The 19,907-nt window shown below is 44.5% G+C and overlaps 1 protein-coding gene across 6 annotated transcripts in view; it reads right to left on the bottom strand.

Moving 5' to 3' along the window:
• Positions 1–19,907, bottom strand: part of TEP1 (telomerase associated protein 1) — a 60,739-nt gene that overhangs the window by 29,056 nt on the left and 11,776 nt on the right. For 4 of the 6 annotated variants that reach the window (XM_039462858.2, XM_039462857.2, XM_039462856.2 and 1 more), the window contains exons 2-12: positions 19,274–19,768; positions 17,549–17,728; positions 16,848–16,982; positions 16,013–16,174; positions 15,123–15,284; positions 14,796–14,867; positions 12,130–12,254; positions 11,673–11,830; positions 4,389–4,498; positions 3,599–3,689; positions 3,190–3,367 (exon numbers count right to left, since the gene is read on the bottom strand). In XM_039462858.2, the coding sequence (XP_039318792.2) occupies positions 3,190–3,367; positions 3,599–3,689; positions 4,389–4,498; positions 11,673–11,830; positions 12,130–12,254; positions 14,796–14,867; positions 15,123–15,284; positions 16,013–16,174; positions 16,848–16,982; positions 17,549–17,728; positions 19,274–19,744 (1,844 nt within the window). In that variant the 5' untranslated portion in view covers positions 19,745–19,768. Of the gene's footprint in view, positions 1–3,189; positions 3,368–3,598; positions 3,690–4,388; positions 4,499–11,672; positions 11,831–12,129; positions 12,255–14,795; positions 14,868–15,122; positions 15,285–15,628; positions 15,985–16,012; positions 16,175–16,847; positions 16,983–17,548; positions 17,729–17,911; positions 18,022–19,273; positions 19,769–19,907 lie in introns of those variants that run through there. The other 2 variants (XM_039462859.2, XM_074394169.1) reach the window with 2 other exon arrangements.

The following is a 19,907-nucleotide window of genomic DNA, read 5'->3' on the forward strand; positions in this document are numbered from 1 at the left end:
AGTAACTCAATGGCATAAGAACAATTAAAAGGTTAAAAGCAACATAAGTGACTTAACAACCAAAGGCAATGTGTAGACCTTGTTTAGATCTGGATTTGAATAAAATTGTAAAATTATATTTTTAAACAAATGGAAAATCTGAATATGGAGTCGATAACAGATGATAATACCAAGGAATTATTTTTAATTTGTCAGGTATATTAATGACATTATGTAAAAATACTCCCTTTTTAAAGAAACACACATGAAATAAGGAAAGGTGAAATAAAATGTGTCCTTTTCTTTGACATTTGTTTTGAAAATATCTTTGGACTGGGGGGTGGGGGTGCGGGTGTGGTGGCTCACGCCTGTAATCCCCAGCACTTTGGGAGGCCAAGGTGGGTGGATTATGAGGTCAGCAGTTCAAGACCAGATGGTGAAACCATGATTCTAATAAAAACAAAAATTAGCTAGGTGCAGTAGCAGGCGCCTGTAATCTCAGCTACTTGGGAGGATTACAATCGATTGAACCCAGGAGGTGGAGGTTCAGTGAGCCAAGATCGCATCATTTTGCACTCTAGCTTGGTGCTATAGAGCAAGACTCCGTCTCAAAGAAAAAAAAAAAATCAAAAGAAAAAAGAGATCAGTAAAGAAAATGCGATAAAATCTAGATAATCACTGAATTTAGCAAACAGTTTTATGAAAGTCTACTATATTTTCATTACTTGGGTGCATAAAGCTTTGTTGTTTTGTTTTGTTTTTTTTTTTGAGATGGAGTTTTGCTCTCTGGCCTAGGCTGGAGTGGTGGTGTCACGATATCAGCTCACTGCAACCTCTGCCCCTGGGGTTCAAGCGATTCTCCTGCCTCAGCCTTCCAAGTAGCTGGAATTACAGACGCCCGCCACCACACCTGGCTAATTTTTTGTATCTTTAGTAGAACAGGTTTTGCCATGTTCACCAGGCTGGTCTGAAGCTTCTGACCTCAGGTGATCCACCTGCCTCGGCCTCCCAAAGTGCTAGGATTACAAGCATGAGCCACTGCACCCAGCCTATTTAAAGTTTTTTATACTAATTTTCTAGTCTAGCAAAATCACTAGTCTTCCCAGCGCTATCCAATAGAATTAAATTACAATTAAATCAAACTTAAATTATATACATACATTTTTCTAATAGTCACATTTTAAAGAATAAAAATAAATTAATTTTATTAATGGTGAAATTAATTTTTCTCTTCTTTAAGAGACAGGACGGACATGGTGGCTCACGTCTATAATCCCAGCACTTTGGGAGGCCAAGACAGGTGCATCACTTGAGGTCAGGAGTTCAAGACCAGTCTGGCCAACATGGTGAAACCCTGTCTCTACTAAAAATACAAAAATTAGCTGGGTGTGGTGATGTGCACCTGTAATCCCAGCTACTTGGGAGTCTGAGGCATGAGAATCACTTCAACAGGGAAAGCAGAGGTCTAGTGAGCCAAGATCACACCAGCCTGGGTGACAAACTGAGACTCTGCCTCAAACAAACAAAAAAGACAGACAGGGTCCTTGGCTCATGCCTATAATCTCAGCACTTTGGTTTGGGAGGCTGAGGTAGGTGGATCACCTGAGCTTAGAAGTTTGAGACCAGCCTGGGCAACATAGTAAACCCTATCTCTACAAAAAACACAAAAATTAGCTGGGTGCAGTGGTGTGTGCCTATAGTCACAGCTACTTGGGAGGCTGAGGCAGGAGAATTCCTTAAGCTGGAGAAGAGGTAGAGGTTGCAGTGAGCTGAGATCATGCCATTGAACACCAGCCTGGGTGATGGGAATAAAACCCTGTCTCAAAAAAAACAAAAAACAATAAAAAGAGACAGGGTCTTGCTCTGTTGCCCAGTCTGTGCAGTAACATGATCATAGCTCACTACAGCCTCAAATTCCTGAGCTCAAGCTATTCTCCCACCTCAGCCTCCCAAGTAGGTGGGATTATAGGTGCAAGCCACTGCACCTGGCTAAAATTAATTTAATATTGCATTTTATTTAACCTAATATACAAAAATATTTTCATGTCAGCCTGTAATTAATACAAAAATTATGAATATTTCATATTTACTTTTTCTGACTGCCTTCAAAATCTAGCATGTCTCAACTCAGACCTCACTAGTATATATCAACTGCTAAATACCCACATGTGGCTAGTGGCTACCACATTAATCAATACAAGAATACCAATTAGACTGTCACCTTGGACTTGATTCTGGGGTTTTTTTTTTTTTTTTTTTTTTTTTGAAATGGAGTCTCACTCTTGTTGTCCAGGCTGGAGTGCAGTGGTGTTATCTCAGCTCACTGCAACCTTTGCCTCCCAGGTTTAAGCAATTCTCCTGTCTCAGCTTCCTGAGTAGCTAGGATTACAGGCACCCACCACTATCCCTGGCTAATTTTTATATTTTTAGTAGAGAGGGGGTTTCACCATGTTGGCCAAGCTGGTCTCAAACGCCTGACCTCGTGATCCACCTGCCTCAGCCTCCCAACGTGTTGGGATTAAAGGCGTGAGCCACTGAGCCTGGCCAGGCTTGATTTCTTCAATGGCCCTCTCTTCAGCCACTGATTCAGGAGATTCCTAATCACTGAGCACTCTAAAAGGTTAGGTGAGTCCTGTGGTTGTTCTGAGTAAAACTAAGTGTAAGGTACTGATGAAATACTTAAAAAGACAGTGGGGACTTCACCAAGCCTACAAAACAGATTGTACATCTGTCTTTGAGCCTGCTTGATGGTAACTATCTTTGTATGTATGTCAAAATATACACATGCACAACAAAAGCAAAAAAAGATGAATGGGCCAAAAAATACAGAACGAGATAGAAACAGAAAAGCAAATAAGTCACAGAAAAGGAAAAGAAAGAAAACCATGAATCAGAGCAGAAGCAAAGAGGACACCAGGATAGACCACCATACATCAGCATAACTAAAAGAAAGGAATCAATGTAAAGCAATAAAACAATCACAGATTATAATAGAGCAGAAGTCCAGAAGTAGACTTTGTTTCATGATCTCTCTTTAGGACAATGTTAAAGACAAGGTGTGCTGTGCAAGGAACCAGGCAATTCTGAGCCATTGCGATGAATGACAAGCAAGTCTTTACAGAAAAACATTTGGGCTTCCCAGATGACTTTCAACCTGTGCCAGGGTAGCCCCTATTGCCCACCCTTGGATCCCAGACAGCACATACACACCTGGCCTTGTGTACTCTCAGCTTCTCCCGCTTGAGCTGCTCATACATCACAGGTATCCTCATTACTGTCCGAAGCTGCTGACGGCTTAGGGAGCAAAGAAACCTCCGCCTGGGACGGTTCTTCTCATTTCTAGTTATTATCTGCCTCATCAGTGTTATATTAGAAGGAGAGGGCAATGCTGTATGATGATAAATAAATTTCTGAGTTAGGCACCTTCTATTCCCTCATCTTTTCCTACCAGTAATGTGGCCTGAGCCCCAACCTTTGGGGCTGGCAAGGGCCTGACCTCTTCCCCCGACCCCCACACATCCTCAGACTGCAAGGCAAGAGGCTGAAAATATTGGTGTGGTTGCTTTGTTTACTGTCAGAAAGGAGAGGCAAACAGGAGTTGGAAGAACAGAGAGAATACCTTGATTTCTGAGTTGAGCCTCAAGGGCGTCAATGGAATCATGGGCATTAAGAAATCTGAATGGCAACTGCCGACTGTGGATGACCGACCTCTGCAAAGCAAGGGAGAGGTCATGAGCACAGAAGCCGGGAGTATGGGGGGCTTCAGGGGTCTACTCTATTAGCTTTACGGGAAGGCACAGAAGAACAAAATGGACTTAGACAAGAGATATAGAAAAGGGGTAATGAGAAAGAAAAAATGCATCATTTTAGGGTGTGAGAAGAGGTAAAGAAGATAAAGTAACAGAAGGAGCCCTGTTTCTATTAAGGCTCCCTCCAGGCAGGGTATGGTAGCTCCTGCCTATAATCACAGCACTTTGGGAGCCTGAGGCAGGTGGACTGCCTGAGCTCAGGAGTTCAAGACCAGCCTTGCCAACATGGCAAAATCCCGTCTCATACCAAAAAAATAAAATAAAATAAAAAAATAAAACACAAAAAAACTCCATCTCTATAAATAAAAAATAAAGACTCCCTCTGAAATCAGTTACACCACAGAAGTGTCTCCTCCTGGTAAGTCACTGAGCTCAGAAAATTAAAATGAAAGCTCTTATACTCTATTGTAACTTCTCAAAGGATTTACTGAACCCCCAAACCTATCTGTATTTCCAGAACTACTTACAGCCCACATGGAAAAAGCTTGGTGGCCGTGACCTTCCTCGGCCACCTGAAAAATCCTGGCCTTCAAAACAGTAGTGGCCTCCACATGCACGTCTAGTTGCTGGGCCCCACAGCTACCTGCCCCTCACACATACCGCATGCTGGAGTCTCTGGAGAACGAGCTCATGGTGACGGGTACTGATTCCAACACGAAGCAGGTTGCACAGGTTCCGAAGCATGGCCATGAAGGGAAGCTTCTCATTTTCTGTGGAATGTGGGGCACAGAATGAGAAAAACAAATGAGGAGGCCAGGCACAGTGGCACGCATCTGTAATCCCAGCTACCAAGGAGGCTAAGACAGGAGGATCACTTGAACCCAGGACCCTGGAGTTGGAGTCTAGCCTGGGCAACATAGCAAGACTCTGTCTCTTAAAAAAAAAAAAAACAAAAAAAATAGGGATGATGAGAGAGAGGTCAGAAACCAGAGCAAGAAGTTCAGAGACCAGCCGGGCGCGGTGGCTCAAGCCTGTAATCCCAGCACTTTGGGAGGCCGAGACGGGTGGATCACGAGGTCAAGAGATCGAGACCATCCTCGTCAACATGGTGAAACCCCACCTCTACTAAAAAAATACAAAACAATAGCTGGGCATGGTGGCACGTGCCTGTAATCCCAGCTACTCAGGAGGCTGAGGCAGAAGAATTGCCTGAACCCAGGAGGCGGAGGTTGCGGTGAGCCGAGATCGCGCCATTGCACTCCAGCCTGGGTAACAAGAGCGAAACTCCATCTCAAAAAAAAAAAAAGAAGTTCAGAGACCAAGCATGTAGTAAGTCCAAGACAGAGGAAGTGAGGAACTGACATACAATCTACTCTACTCAAAATGTTTTAAAGGCTTGGAAAGATTAAAAACAGGGTTGGCCTGAAGTTTGGAGCAAAATTTATGCAACACTGTTTATGGGATGGCTGTTTCAATAAACAACTTATGTTACCATTTTATCTGTTGGCTCTAGCACTAAGATTGGGTTCAACTGGAAAATGTATTCTCTAGTATAGGGCAAAGGTTTCCAAACTTTTTTTTTTTTTTTTTTGAGATGGAGTTTCGCTCCTGTTACCCAGCCTGGAGTGCAATGGTGCAATCTCAGCTCACTGCAACCTCCGCCTCCTGGGTTCAGGCAATTCTCCTGCCTCAGCCTCCTGAGTATCTGGGATTACAGGCACACGACACCATGCCCAGCTAATTTTTTTGTATTTTTAGTAAAGACGGGGTTTAACCATGTTGACCAGGATGGTCTCGATCTCTTGACCTCGTGATCCACCCGCCTCAGCCTCCCAAAGTGCTGGGATTACAGGCTTGAGCCACCACGCCTGGCCAGGTTTCCAAACTTTTTAGATGGCCAAAAGAGAAATTGATTTATGAAGTATATACTAACGTAATGTAGTACATTCATTAGTTAATATTTCAAGGCACAATATACAATTAAAAAAAGGTTCTCCATTTGTAATAATGAATGTAAATCCATATTTCAAATAGTCTTCATAATTTTTAAGTTTTTTAACCAATTTCTTACAAGATTTGATTAGTCATTAATTTTTTTTTGCTTAAATACAGGTGAAAAAGATTTGCACTGGAGATAGAATTTCACCTCTGTCAATTTCTTATTGTTCACTTGTCCCTGAGTTAATACGATCTTCAAGCCATAGTTTCTTTTCTTTTTTTGAGACGGAGTTATGCTCTGTCACCCAGGCTGGAGTGCAGTGGTACAATCTTGGCTCACTGCAACCTCCACTTCCTGGATTCAAGCAATTCTCCCACCTCAGTTACTGAGTAGCTGGGATTACAGGTGCCCACCACAATGTCCAGCTAATTTTTGTACTTTAGTAGAGATGAGATTTCACCATGTTGGCCAGGCTAGTCTTGAACTCCTGACCTCCAGTGATCCACCCGCCTCGGCCCCCCAAAATGCTGGGATTACAGACGTGAGCCACCACACCCGGCCCATAGTTTCTTAATAATAGTATTTTTAAGGTTTATATCAATTTTAGAGGATTAATTCAGTTAATACTGAGTAATTCCAATTCCATCTACAATTTAAAGATAAATTGCAGCCAGGCACGGTGGCTCACACCTGTAAACCAAGCACTCTGGAGGCCAAGGTGGGCGGATCACCTAAGGTCAGGAGTTCAAGACCAGCCTGACCAACATGGTAAAACGCCATCTTTTAAAAAAAAGATAAATTAGCCGGGCGCGGTGGCTCAAGCCTGTAATCCCAGCACTTTGGGAGGCCGAGGCGGGTGGATCACGAGGTCGAGAGATCGAGACCATCCTGGTCAACATGGTGAAACCCCATCTCTACTAAAAATACAAAAAATTAGCTAGGCATGGTGGCCTGTGCCTGTAATCCCAGCTACTCAGGAGGCTGAGGCAGGAGAATTGCCTGACCCCAGGAGGCGGAGATTGCGGTGAGCCGAGATCGCGCCATTGCACTCCAGCCTGGGTAACAAGAGCGAAACTCCGCCTCAAAAAAAAAAAAAAAAAAAGATAAATTGCTATGAGTCAAACTATGTAGAAACAAACAGACAAAAAAAAAGAGTGAAAGAGTGAAGGGGCACCATCAATGTCCTCAGATTGTGGATGCTCAGAAAACCTCAACTGTTATACATAACACTGTCATATGGACTGAGCAAGCGACTATGTGGGTTCAATCTGCATGGTAAATACTGGGAAAATTCTTTTCTTTTAGATAAAAATAAACATAAATGGGAGATATGATTTTCTTTTCCTGGACAGAGGTCCATTCAAACCACTTTAGAGACCAACCATGTTAGTCCCTCACTGTGCCTTGTGCAGCGGCCCACACCATCAGCAGCTTCCATCAGGTAAGTGGTGCTCCCTTTGTAAAGGGGATCTAAGTCTCGTTTGAATTATAGCTGGAAGCTTTCAGCCCTCTGTAAGTGTTGGGATTCTCCAGTCATAATTCTTTCTTTTATTTTTGAGATGGAATCTCACTCTGTCACCCAGGGTAGAGTGCAGTGGCACAATCTTGACTTACTGCAACCTCCACCTCCCAAGCTCAAGCAATCCTCCTACCTCAGCCTCCCAAGCATCTAGGACCATAGACATCTACCAACATGCCCAGCTAATTTTTCTATTTTTGGGAGAGACAAGGTTTCACCATGTTACCCTGGTTGGTCTCAAACTCCTGAGCTCAAGAGCTTCACCCACCCCAGCCTCCCAAAGTGCTGGGATTACAGGGGTGAGTCATGGTGCCCGGCCTCCAGTCATAATTCTGATTCACAAACTGTATGGAACCTTTAGGTTGTATATGCACTATAAATGAACTATTGCATACATTGTCAACTCAAGTTTTCTTCAACTGTTACTATATATAAAAGTTTTCTAGATCATTTTTGGTAAGAAATTAAGTCCAATATCATATTTGTGATATTAGAAAATAAACTGGACATTTATCCTTCAGATTGCAAACTTCACTATTTCATTCCAAAAAAATGTTAATGAGTTATTAATGAGATATGTGGCCTCCAAAAAGGGGTCTGTATACCCAATTAAATTTTATCTTACATTTTATAATTATATCCATATATTTTTATATTTTCTTTTGTTTGTTTGTTTTTTTGAGACAGAATTTTGCTCTTGTTACCCAGGCTGGAGTGCAATGGTGCGATCTCAGCTCACTGCAACCTCCGCCTCCTGGGTTCAGGCAATTCTCCTGCCTCAGCCTCCTGAGTAGCTGGGATTACAGGCACACGACACCATGCCCAGCTAATTTTTTTGTATTTTTAGTAAAGACGGGGTTTAACCATGTTGACCAGGATGGTCTCGATCTCTTGACCTCGTGATCCACCCGCCTCAGCCTCCCAAAGTGCTGGGATTACAGGCTTGAGCCACCACGCCTGGCCAGGTTTCCAAACTTTTTAGATGGCCAAAAGAGAAATTGATTTATGAAGTATATACTAACGTAATGTAGTACATTCATTAGTTAATATTTCAAGGCACAATATACAATTAAAAAAAGGTTCTCCATTTGTAATAATGAATGTAAATCCATATTTCAAATAGTCTTCATAATTTTTAAGTTTTTTAACCAATTTCTTACAAGATTTGATTAGTCATTAATTTTTTTTTGCTTAAATACAGGTGAAAAAGATTTGCACTGGAGATAGAATTTCACCTCTGTCAATTTCTTATTGTTCACTTGTCCCTGAGTTAATACGATCTTCAAGCCATAGTTTCTTTTCTTTTTTTGAGACGGAGTTATGCTCTGTCACCCAGGCTGGAGTGCAGTGGTACAATCTTGGCTCACTGCAACCTCCACTTCCTGGATTCAAGCAATTCTCCCACCTCAGTTACTGAGTAGCTGGGATTACAGGTGCCCACCACAATGTCCAGCTAATTTTTGTACTTTAGTAGAGATGAGATTTCACCATGTTGGCCAGGCTAGTCTTGAACTCCTGACCTCCAGTGATCCACCCGCCTCGGCCCCCCAAAATGCTGGGATTACAGACGTGAGCCACCACACCCGGCCATATTTTCTTTTATTTACTTTTTTTTTTTTTTTTTTGTAGAGACGGAGTTTCACCATGTTGACCAGGAAGGTCTCGATCTCTTGACCTGATGATCCACCCGCCTCGGCCTCCCAAAGTGCTGGGATTATAGGCGTGAGCCACCGTGCTCTTTTAAATTTACTTAGATTTATTTTTGGCTGTGCACAGTGGCTTACATCTGTAATCCCAACAACTGGAGACCAGTCTCGGCAACAAAGTGAGACCCTGTTTCTAAAAAAAAAAAAAAAAAAAAGCGGCCGGGCGTGGTGGCTCAAGCCTGTAATCCCAGCACTTTGGGAGGCTGAGGCGGGTGGATCACGAGGTCAAGAGATCGAGACCATCCTGGTAAACAAGGTGAAACCCCGTCTCTACTAAAAATATGAAAAGTTAGCTGGGCATGGTGGCACATGCCTGTAATCCCAGCTACTCAGGAGGCTGAGACAGAAGAACTGCCTGAACCCAGGAGGCAGAGGTTGTGGTGAGCCGAGATCGCACATTGCACTCTAGCCTGGGTAACAAGAGCGAAACTCTGTCTCAAAAAAAAAAAAAAAGAAAAAGAAAAAGGTACATATACATATATTCTGGTATATCCATAAACTGTTTCTGTAGCATATGATTAAAAAAGGAAACTCTAGCCACTATGGGATTAAACTGTGGGCATTTGCCTCACATAGGCTAAAAGACATTAAAAGAATAAAGTTGCCGGGCGCAGTGGCTCAAGCCTGTAATCCCAGCGCTTTGGGAGGCCGAGGCGGGTGGATCACGAGGTCGAGAGATCGAGACCATCTTGGTCAACATGGTGAAACCCCGTCTCTACTAAAAATACAAAAAAACTAGCTGGGCGTGGTGGCGCGTGCCTGTAATCCCAGCTACTTAGGAGGCTGAGGCAGGAGAATTGCCTGAGCCCAGGAGGCGGAGGTTGCGGTGAGCCGAGATTGCGCCATTGCACTCCAGCCTGGGTAACAAGAGTGAAACTCTGTCTCAAAAAAAAAAAAATAAATAAAAGAATAAAGTTACATGTTCTTATGTTTTCAGGGACAATGGTTCTCAACCAGAGGGAGGAAGTGGAGATGGTGCATATAGAATTATCTACATATCGCCCAGCACAGTGGCTCACACCTATAATCCTAGCACTTTGGGAGGCTGAAGCGGGTGGATTACTAACTGGAGGTCAGGAGTTCAAGACTAGTTGGGCCACCATGGTGAAACCCCGTCTCTATTAAAAATACAAAATTAGCTAGGCATGGTGGCATGAGCCTGTAATCCCAGCTGCTTGGGCAGTTGAGGCAGGAGAATTGCTTGAACCCAGGAGGTAGAGGTTGAGTGAGCTGAGATTGTGCCATTGCACTCTAGCCTGGGCAAAAAGAGTGAAACTCCATCTCAAAAAAAAAAAAAAAAAAGAATTACCTACATATTCTGACTATTGGCTTCCATCCAGGCCCCTTTATTCTACTCCACCCCAAGTGGTTTCAACTATCGGAGAAGAGCCTGTCAACCGGGGGCAGGGTGCGTGGGTGGGGGTGTGTGTGTGTGTGTGTGTGTCTGTAAATTCCCAGGTGATTCTGATACATGCACCACCAGTGACAACCAGAATGTGAGAAGGGTGATAAGCAGCTGAACAATTCAGGCTGCCCTGAGTACAATCTGAAAACAAGCAGTGTACAGAGAAATGAGGTAAAAAAGACAATATGGGTGACTGAAGTTCCCAAATATGTAGTCTACAAACCCAGTCAAAACATCTGAAGTTAGATGTTTTTCAACAGAAAAAAATTGACTTCAAATTTTCAAAGATAAAAGAGGAAGTAAAAGAAAACAAAATAGAAACAAAGTATATAAATGTGAAAATAGAGCCTTCTATGGCTGGGTGCAGTGGCTCACAACTGTCATCCCAGCACTTTGGGAGGCCAAGGTAGGAGGATTGCTTGAGGCCTTGAGTTTGAGACCAGCCTGGGCAACATGAGAAAGACTCTGTCTCTAAAATTAAAAAAAAAAAAAATAGCCAGGCGCAGTGGCTCACGCCTATAATCCCAGCACTTTGGGAGGCCGAGGCGGGTGGATCACGAGGTCAAGAGATCGAGACCATCCTGGTCAACAAGGTGAAACCCCGTCTCTGCTAAAAATATAAAAATTAGCTGGGCATGGTGGCGCGTGCCTGTAGTCCTAGGTACTCAGGAGGCTGAGGCAGGAAAATTGCTTGAACTCAGGAGGCGGAGGTTGCGGTGAGCCGAGATCGTGCTATTGCACTCCAGCCTGGGTAACAAGAGCAAAACTCCATCTCAAAAAAAAATAAATAAAAATAAATAAATAAATAAATAAAAATAAGAAATAAAATAAAAATAGAAAACAAAAGAAAGAGCCTGCTATAGTTAAAAACAGACCCCCCAAAAACAAAACAAAACAAAACAAAAAAACAGAGAAAGAGAAAATTGAACATAACTCGGTCTTCCTCAATTTGAATTTTTTTTCTGTATCAGTGTAGGCAAATTACCTAAAACTTCCATGTCCTAAATGTGAGTTTCCGTACAGATTCCAATATGCCATGTGCCAGTCCTACCTTTTTTGGAATGAGTTACACAGATATTGATACAAGTACAATCAGAAAGAAGGCACTTTTGTCATATATTGATTAAAAACTTGTGCATCACCTACTCACATCTGGTATAGTGACCTATGATGTAAACATTACTCAAAGCAGGTACCACTATATACTCTGGTATGGTCAATGGCAGACCTTATAAATCAAATCATTTTCAATAATACAACTACCAAGCAAAAGAATAACGTCATCATTCCACAGAATTCTTCTAGTGAGGGTCTAAAATGTGGGGGCATAAATGAGGAAGAGAAGGGGGGAATGTGATGGCCAAGGTCACTTTACCTATAAGTTCCTCCCAGACTGAAGCTTTGTTTCCCCGCAGGCTCAGCTCCCGATCCCAGGTCTCTGGCCTAGATAGCTTCATCCTCTTGCCAGCTCTGCTAGAATCCCAAGGCCCAGGAAGGTGACTTCGAGAGAAGAGCTGTAGGTTGGAGGGGTATCTGAGATAGGGAAGAAAGAGATTTATCATTTCAAAGTTGGCAAGAAAGTAACTCAGAAAAGAAAGGTGAGTCATGTTTATAGGGCATGTCTGCCCAAATATGCCTAAAAATAACTCAGAAAAGGAAAGGTGAGTCATGTTTACAGGTGAATCAGAAAAGGAAAGCCACAGTCAGGTCTACAGGGCATGTCTCCCTAAAGTCATGTTGCCAGGGTTGAGAACTACCGGGATTGGGGCCACGGATGTTGAAAGTCAAGGAATTACCTAGATGGAATGTATGCTCAGGGTGGAGCTCCTCACCTGTAACCCAGCAGGGCTTGAACGTGCTGGGCAGGCTCATGGATATGCAGTCGCTGAACCAGCTTCTTCAGAGTGAACCTTGGAGGATTCTTTTTCTCTGGTTCTGCATCACAAGCCTTCTCAAACTGTGGAAAAATCCTCAAGTCTCACAAGGGTCCTTTCATCCATGACCATAGGAACTTTCTTCAATAAAGCAGACTGTAAGACCATCCTATCCCTATGTGGTAATTTCTTTCCTCAAAATAGATTTTGGCCAAGGAGTAGGAATAGAGGGTACAAATCTCTGGCAACAAGGCTCCCATGGTGAGAATAGGATGGCAGCTCTTTGGGGTCACTGTTTCATTCACACAAGTGGTTAACATGGGATGACTGGCTTGTGAGAAACAAGGTGGGGATAGAGCAAACACGTAATAGCTTTGTTTTTAGAGGGAAAGGGAAAATCAGCTCCTACTTATATTTTTTTAATTTTTTTGAGTCGGAGTCTCGCTCATTCGCCCAGGCTAGAGTTCAGTGGCACAATCTCAGCTCACCACAACCTCCGCCTCCCAGGTTCAAGTGATTTTCCTGCCTCAGCATCCCGAGTAGCTGGGACTACAGGCACCAGCCACCATGCCTGGCTAATTTTTGTATTCTTAAGTAGAGACGGTATTTCACTGTGTTGGCCAGGGTGGTCTCGAACTCCTGATCTCATGATCTGCCCACCTTGACCTCCCAAAGTGTTGGGATTACAGGCGTGAGTCAGCGGGCCTGGGCAATCAGCTCCTATTTAAATCACTGAGACTCTAATAGATAAATGGAAAAACGAGCACAATGCAGATTAGGAGGAGTTTAAAAACTAGAAGTAGGCCAGGTGTGGTGGCTGACGCCTGTAATCCCAGCACTTTGGAAGGCCAAGGCAGGCAGATCATTTGAGGCCAGGAGTTTGAGACCAGACTGACCAACCTGGTGAAACCTCATCTCTACTAAAAATACAAAAAAATTAGCAGGGCAGGGTGGCACATGCCTGTACTCCTAGCAACTCAGGAGGCTGGGGCAGGAGAATCTCTTGAACCCGGGAAGTGGAGGTTGCAGTAAGCCAAGATCGCGCCACTGTACTCAAGGCTGGGTGACAGAGCGAGACTGCATCTCAAAAATAAGTAAGTAAGTAAATAAATAAATAAATGTAAGTAGCTTTCAGAATCTTCTATGGTAGAAGAACTAAATTTAGGATATATTAATAGGATGATGAGAAAAGACAAGCTGACCAACTGAGAATGTGTTTTTTCTTGTAACACTAACATATTTTCCTAATAATCTGTTTTAATAATGATGATGGTAGTGATAGATAACACTTATTTACTTGTTAGAAATACTTTAAATATAGTAACTGATTTAATCTTCATAAAACAATCCAACAATATAGGTTCTGCTATTATTCCCATTTAACATATGAGAAAACTGAGGCAAGAGAGGTTAAATCATTTGACCAATGTCTCATAGCCAGTAAGGGGTGGTGGGAAGATTCAAACCCAGGTGATCTGAATCCAGAGTCTATGCTCTTAACTGCTAAGTAAAATACCTTACTTGTATGAAAGTAAAAAGATTTTGTTTGGTTTGTTTTTAAAACTTCCTGTGGGCCGGGTGTGGTGGCTCACTTTGGAGGCCAAGGCGGGTGGATCACCTCAGGTCAGCAGTTCAAGACCAGCCTGATCAACATGGTGAAACCCCAAGACCACCCTGACCAACATGGTGAAACCCCGTCTTAAAAAAGAGAGAGAGAGGCCGGGCACGGTGGCTCAAGCCTGTAATCCCAGCACTTTAGGAGGCCGAGGCGGGTGGATCACGAGGTCGAGAGATCGAGACCATCCTGGTCAACATGGTGAAACCCCGTCTCTACTAAAAATACTAAAAATTAGCTGGGCATGGTGGAGCATGCCTGTAATCCCAGCTACTCAGGAGGCTGAGGCAGGAGAATTGCCTGAACCCAGGAGGCGGAGGTTGCGGTGAGCCGAGATCGCGCCATTGCACTCCAGCCTGGGTAACAAGAGCGGAACTCCGTCTCAAAAAAAAAAGAAAAAAAAGAGAGAGAGAGAGAGAGAAAAAAAAACTTCCTGTGGAAGGTAAATATTTCATATTATTTTTAACTCACTTAACCAACTTTACTGACATGTCACCTGGAAGTAAAGTACAATACCGGCCGGGCATGGTGCCTCATGACTGTAATCCCAGCACTCTGGGAAGCCGAGGCGGGTGGATCATGAGGTCAGCAGTTCCAGACCAGCCTGGCCAACATAGTGAAATCCTGTCTCTACCAAAAACACAAAAATAAGCTGGGTGTGGTGGCATGCACCTGTAGTCCCAGCTTCTCAGGAGGCTGAGGCAGGAGAATCGCTTGAGCCTGGGTGGCAGAGGTTACAGTGAGCCAAGACCATGCCACTGTGGCACTCCAGCCTGGGCGACAGCGTATGACTCTGTCTCAAAGAAAAAAAAAAGTACAATACCAAGGAGAGTGCAGTGAAAAAAATAAAACCATATGCCTTCCTCAGTGCTCTCAGAACCTCACCCACCATCACAGCCAAGAACCCTCAGGCACAATGTCTTTTTAACACTAATGGAATTCTGTCCCTAAATATTAGTCCAGAAAAGACTGTACATACACATATACAACCCCAGAAGAAGGGACTCACCTTTCTCTGCTCATCTCTAAGAAATATTATGTACCTTGGAAAAGGCCTGCTAGAAAATGGAGGCTCCATCCTCTGTAGGGACAGGAGAAGCAGTTTCAAAAAGGGAAATGGAGGCTGTCCCTGAAGAGATGCAGGCAATAGCCTGAAGGTGTATCTCTACCCAAAAGAAGCCAGCTGGGAAAGAGGCCTGCCCTGCTCCATTTGCTCCCAAGCTCTACCCAGCTCCCCTGGATTTCTCTGACTCCCTTTGCTCCTGGTATAGGACTTCCCAGCAACAGCACGCTCCCTGATGGAGAGCGTGGGTCAAGGGCTGAGACAGTGACTGACTGGAGAGCGGGCTGGCCGATGGGGGTGTCTCTTGGCCCGGTGCTTCCGAGGGTTGTACTTAGCCAGCTGGTACTCATCAAATTGGGCAAATTTATCCACCATGGCAGTACGGAGACAGGCGGGCAGGGGCACCAGCTTATTCTCATCTCCCCCAGCCAGGCTCTGTCAAAAGAGAAAGAAGACCATCAGAAGCGAGACCCAAACCAACCCTCCAAAACAAAACGAGACCACTTCATGGAGATGCATGGAAGAACAGAATAGTGAGCAGGTTCCCAGCCCCAGCTCCAAAATCACAATTTCTGTAGTACTGATTTTCATTTCTCCATTAGAAACATGAGGTTGAGGCAGGGCAGCGTGGCTCACCTTTACGCCTGCAATCCCAGCACTTTGGGAGGCCAAGATGAGTGGATCACCTGAGGTCAGGAGTTCAAGACCAGCCTGGCCATCATGGTGAAAACCCACCTCTACTATCAATACAAAAATTAGCCAGGCATGGTGGCACACACCTGTAATCCCAGCTACTTAGGAGGCTGAGGCAGGAGCATTGCTTGAACCTGGGAGGTGGAGGCTGCAGTGAGGTGAGATCATGCCATTGCACTCCAGCTTGGGTGATGAAACTCCGTCTCCAAAAAAAAAAAAAAGAAACATGAGGTCCAGAATAAGACCGATTTTTTCTCAAGCTTTGGTCCAGCCCTTCTCAATCATGTTCTCCACATTGGGTAACGCTGCCTGGTAGAGGGAGAAGCTGGCCTGCCTAGGTCCCAACACTGAGGAAAGCTGAGAATTGCCTGAGAATTTTCTCAAACTGCCTGAGAATTTTCTCCAGGAATGCAGTCAGCATAGAGAAGGAACCAAGTAAAGACCCAAGCTCAGGAAAATGAGCACTGTACCTGGTAAAGCTCAGCCACCTGGATCCAGTCAGAAGGCAGCTGGACAATGGCACAGAAATATCGTCGCAGGTGGGGCCGGCATGCCGGCAAGAAGGCAGCAATGGCCAAGACTTGATTGGCCACGTTCCGGACGTTCAGCTGCTGCCTGGTGTACAAAGATGCCTAGGGCACAGGGTGAGAGGACTAGAATCTCAGCCATTCCTCCCATAGCTTTCTGCCCTGAACTTACTTGCTGATTGAGTGTGCCTATATAAAACCTTTCCCGAGACCTCCACATTGTCCACAAAATACGAAGCCCAGGCCTCCTGACTCGGCATTCTAAGTTCTCATACTCTATCCCTCACCCACCTTTTCAGCATGTTTTCTTCTGAGTCTACTGACTACCCTGCAAGCCAACCAGGCCTTTTCCTTCTTTGGAAGACCTTCTGCATCAGTATCTTTCAAAAATTTATCCAGGGTTCAAATCATTGATTAAACCTCCCATTTTCCAAGGCATCACAGAAAACATTTCCTACCCACCCCCTTCTCTGCTTCAGAAATGTTCACTATCTGCTATTCTGGCTATATTTGTATGATATTTACAAAAGTATTTTGCTTCCCTAACAATACTATAACCTCCTTGGAAGAATGGGTACTTACTAAACAAACCAAGCCTAGTAGACTCTTTCTCCACTCTTCACTGAACCACAGGGACTAGGTCTCGGACTCACCCAGAAATTCTAAAAGAAGCTCCTCCCACCCAAAACAGGAGGCTAGTCACCACTCCCCACACACCATAACCACACTCCCTATCTACCAGCTTCAGACCCCCATCCCCTCCTTCATACCGTAATACCTTGAGGATAAACTCAGGCTCCAGGGGGGCAAGTTCACTACAGACTTCAAAAATTTCAGCCAAGATGGGGTTATATGCATTTTTCATGTTTACTTCTGAGACCAGAGTAGAGCAGAGCAAGCTCATTAGAGCCATCTGGGAATTGAGAGAGAGGGAAAAAAGGAGAAGAGAGGTAATAAGGACCAACTTAAGAATTACAAAATCAAGGACAGAGATGTCGAGTCCAACTTAGAACTTAGAAAAGGGGACTAGGGCCACGGGCATGGTGGCTGATGCCTGTAATCCCAGCACTCTTGGAGACTGAGGCAGGTGGATCACCTAAGGTCAGGAATTTGAGAGCAGTCCGGCCAACATGGTGAAACCCCATCTCTACTGAAAATACAAAAATTAGCCGGGCATGGTGGTGCACGCCTGTAATTCCAGCTACTCAGGAGGCTAAGGCAGGACAATCGCTTGAATCCAAGAGGCAGAGGTGGCAGTGAGCCGAGATCATGCCACTGCATTCCAGCCTGGGAGACAGAGCGAGACTCCTTCTTAAAAAAAAAAAAAGGGGGGGGTTGGCGGGGATTAGTAAGTGAGAAATAAGAGCTGGGTTGTATCCCTACCTTCCCCTTCCAACTGCGGAGGGGACCTGATTCAAGTACTCAAACCCCGGCCTCCCCTTCACACCATTAACTTTTCCCCAACTCTTGAGCTTTCACCTTCTTTTCCTGAAGGACCTGGTCTGTAGGCTCCAGATGAGATTCACAGTCTCCAGAGGTAAGCTTCACAGCCAGATCCTCCACCTCCTCTTCTCCCAAGCTCAGACTATAAGATGGCATTTGGGTCTCTGCCACTTTCTTCTCTTCTGGCTTTTTCTCTTCTGAATAAAACCAATGACCCTGGGGACAGTAGCGGCAGTTATGAATCACAGCATGTATCCACAGCCCCTCAAACCTAGATGGATCTGAAGGCAGCACCAGGACATAGGAAGAGTCTACATCTCTATTCATAGCACCTCTAATCTCTCCCTTCACACACCAGCACTGATGTGTCCTGTCTGACTTAGTGCTCTCACACACCACCTTGCTGTACTCAGCCTTTGGAGCCTTGACCCGCATGCTTCATGATCTGCCCCTTCTTTCATCTCTTCATTGATGTTATATCCTGGGAGCATGGGGCTCTTCATACACCTCTTAGGATATCAGTAAGACGTTTTGAAGGTCAGAAGAAAAAGGGCAAAAAAAAAAAAAAAAAAAAAAAAAGAAGAAGAAGAAGAAAAAGGGCAAAGCCCCATATTAATTCCCAAGCAGCCTTGGGCTGCTTAACCTCTCTGAACCTCAGCTTTCTCTCATTCACTACCACCTATCTGATAGGGCCACTGGGCAATTAAATGTAGCAATCTATGTAGGCATGACTCCTGGCAAATTGCAAAGCCCTAAATTAATGTAAGATGGCAGTAGCCATGATCCTGAAATCCTATGAAGTATATTTTCATTGAATTCATTTTAAAGGTAAGGAAATTAAAGCTCTAAAGGGTTAAGAGGTTGCCCAAGGTTGCATATTTTGTAATCTGCAGAGACAGAAGAGGGTTCAGATTAGTCTTGTCCCTCAACCGGAAACACAAGTATATAGAGAAGCAATGTGCGTCTATCTAGTGACTCTGAACTGTATACTAAATGTAGGTATGTAGACGTGCAAAAGTGGACATGTGTTTGCACATGCACACACAATTAAGTGGTCTCTGGTATAGACCCTGATAGGGCTGTTGGAAAATTAATTAGCAGATGTATCTCATGCCTGAGCAACATGGTGAAACCCCATCTCAAAAATACAAAATTGCTAATTGACTAATTGACTCTGCTGGCCAACATTATACTGGCTCTCATGAGCAGAGGCTTTCTAAGGACAGGGACTGTTTTTCGTTGTGGTCTTTTGGGCTTTCATTTTTTTGAGACACAGTCTCGCTCTGTCGCCCAGGCTGGAGTGCAGTTGTGTGATCCTGCCTCCCAGGTTTAAGCAATTCTCATGCCTCAGTCTCCCAAGTAGCTAGGATTACAGGTGCACAGCCCCAAAACCAGCTAATTTTTATATTTTTGAGATGGGGTTTCACCATGTTGCCCAGGCTGGTCTGGAACCCTTGGACTCAAGCAATCTGTCTGTCTTGGTCTCCCAAAGTGCTGGGATTACAGATGTGAGCCACCATGCCCAGCCAGAACAGAAATTGTTTTTGATCTATTGCACAAAATCTCCAAAGCAGATATGCAATAAAAGTAACAATGCTGGTGAAGATGGTCCTGCAGCAAAGGGCACCTTAGGAGAGGCTCTGAGAAGAGAAGATAGCCAGACACAGAGCAGCACAGAGGGAAACCGAGACACCTGAAAGCTAGAGACAAGAAAATTCAACAGACACAGCTGGAGTCAAGATGAGTGCCTGGAGCTATTACCAGAGTTGCTTCCTGGACTGTCTCTGCGGCAGAGACGGGGGCCATGGGGCAGGCTGAAAGGCCTAGTCCCTTAGAGAAATGCTGAGCCCTACAACTTGGAGGCCCAGAGAGCAGGCAATTGCTGCTGTTCATCCAGTACAGATCAGCTTGCATCATGTAGGATATCTGTACATTCTGGAGCAAAGGGCTGGCAGACACAGTGCTCTTTAGACTAGGGAGGGTGGCAAGGCACCGGTTCTCCAAGGAGAGGATGTCTGGGTTGGCAGAAACATGTCCATGTGGTTTTTCCACGGTCTTCAAGTCAGGAAGCATGGCTAGGCACCGGTTCTCCAAGGAGAGGATGTCTGAGTGGGGAGATATATGCTCATGTAGTTTTTCCATGGGATGCAAGTCAGGGAGCATGGCCAGGCAACGGTTCTCCAAGGAGAGGATGTCTGAATGGGCAGACACGTGCCCGTGGAGTTTTTCCATGGCTGAAACTCAGCTAGCATATGCCTAGAAGGAGAGAAAGACAGGTGATGAGCACCTGGCTGCACGGAGGGTGTATCTGCATGAGAGCATATCTTCCCCATAGCCCTCCTATGAATGCCAGTGATTTGCGAGTAGAAAACAACCAATGCTGTTTTTCTCAGGA

The sequence above is a fragment of the Saimiri boliviensis genome, chromosome 2, assembly GCF_048565385.1.
Source record: "Saimiri boliviensis isolate mSaiBol1 chromosome 2, mSaiBol1.pri, whole genome shotgun sequence".
NCBI classification, from domain to species: domain Eukaryota; kingdom Metazoa; phylum Chordata; class Mammalia; order Primates; family Cebidae; genus Saimiri; species Saimiri boliviensis.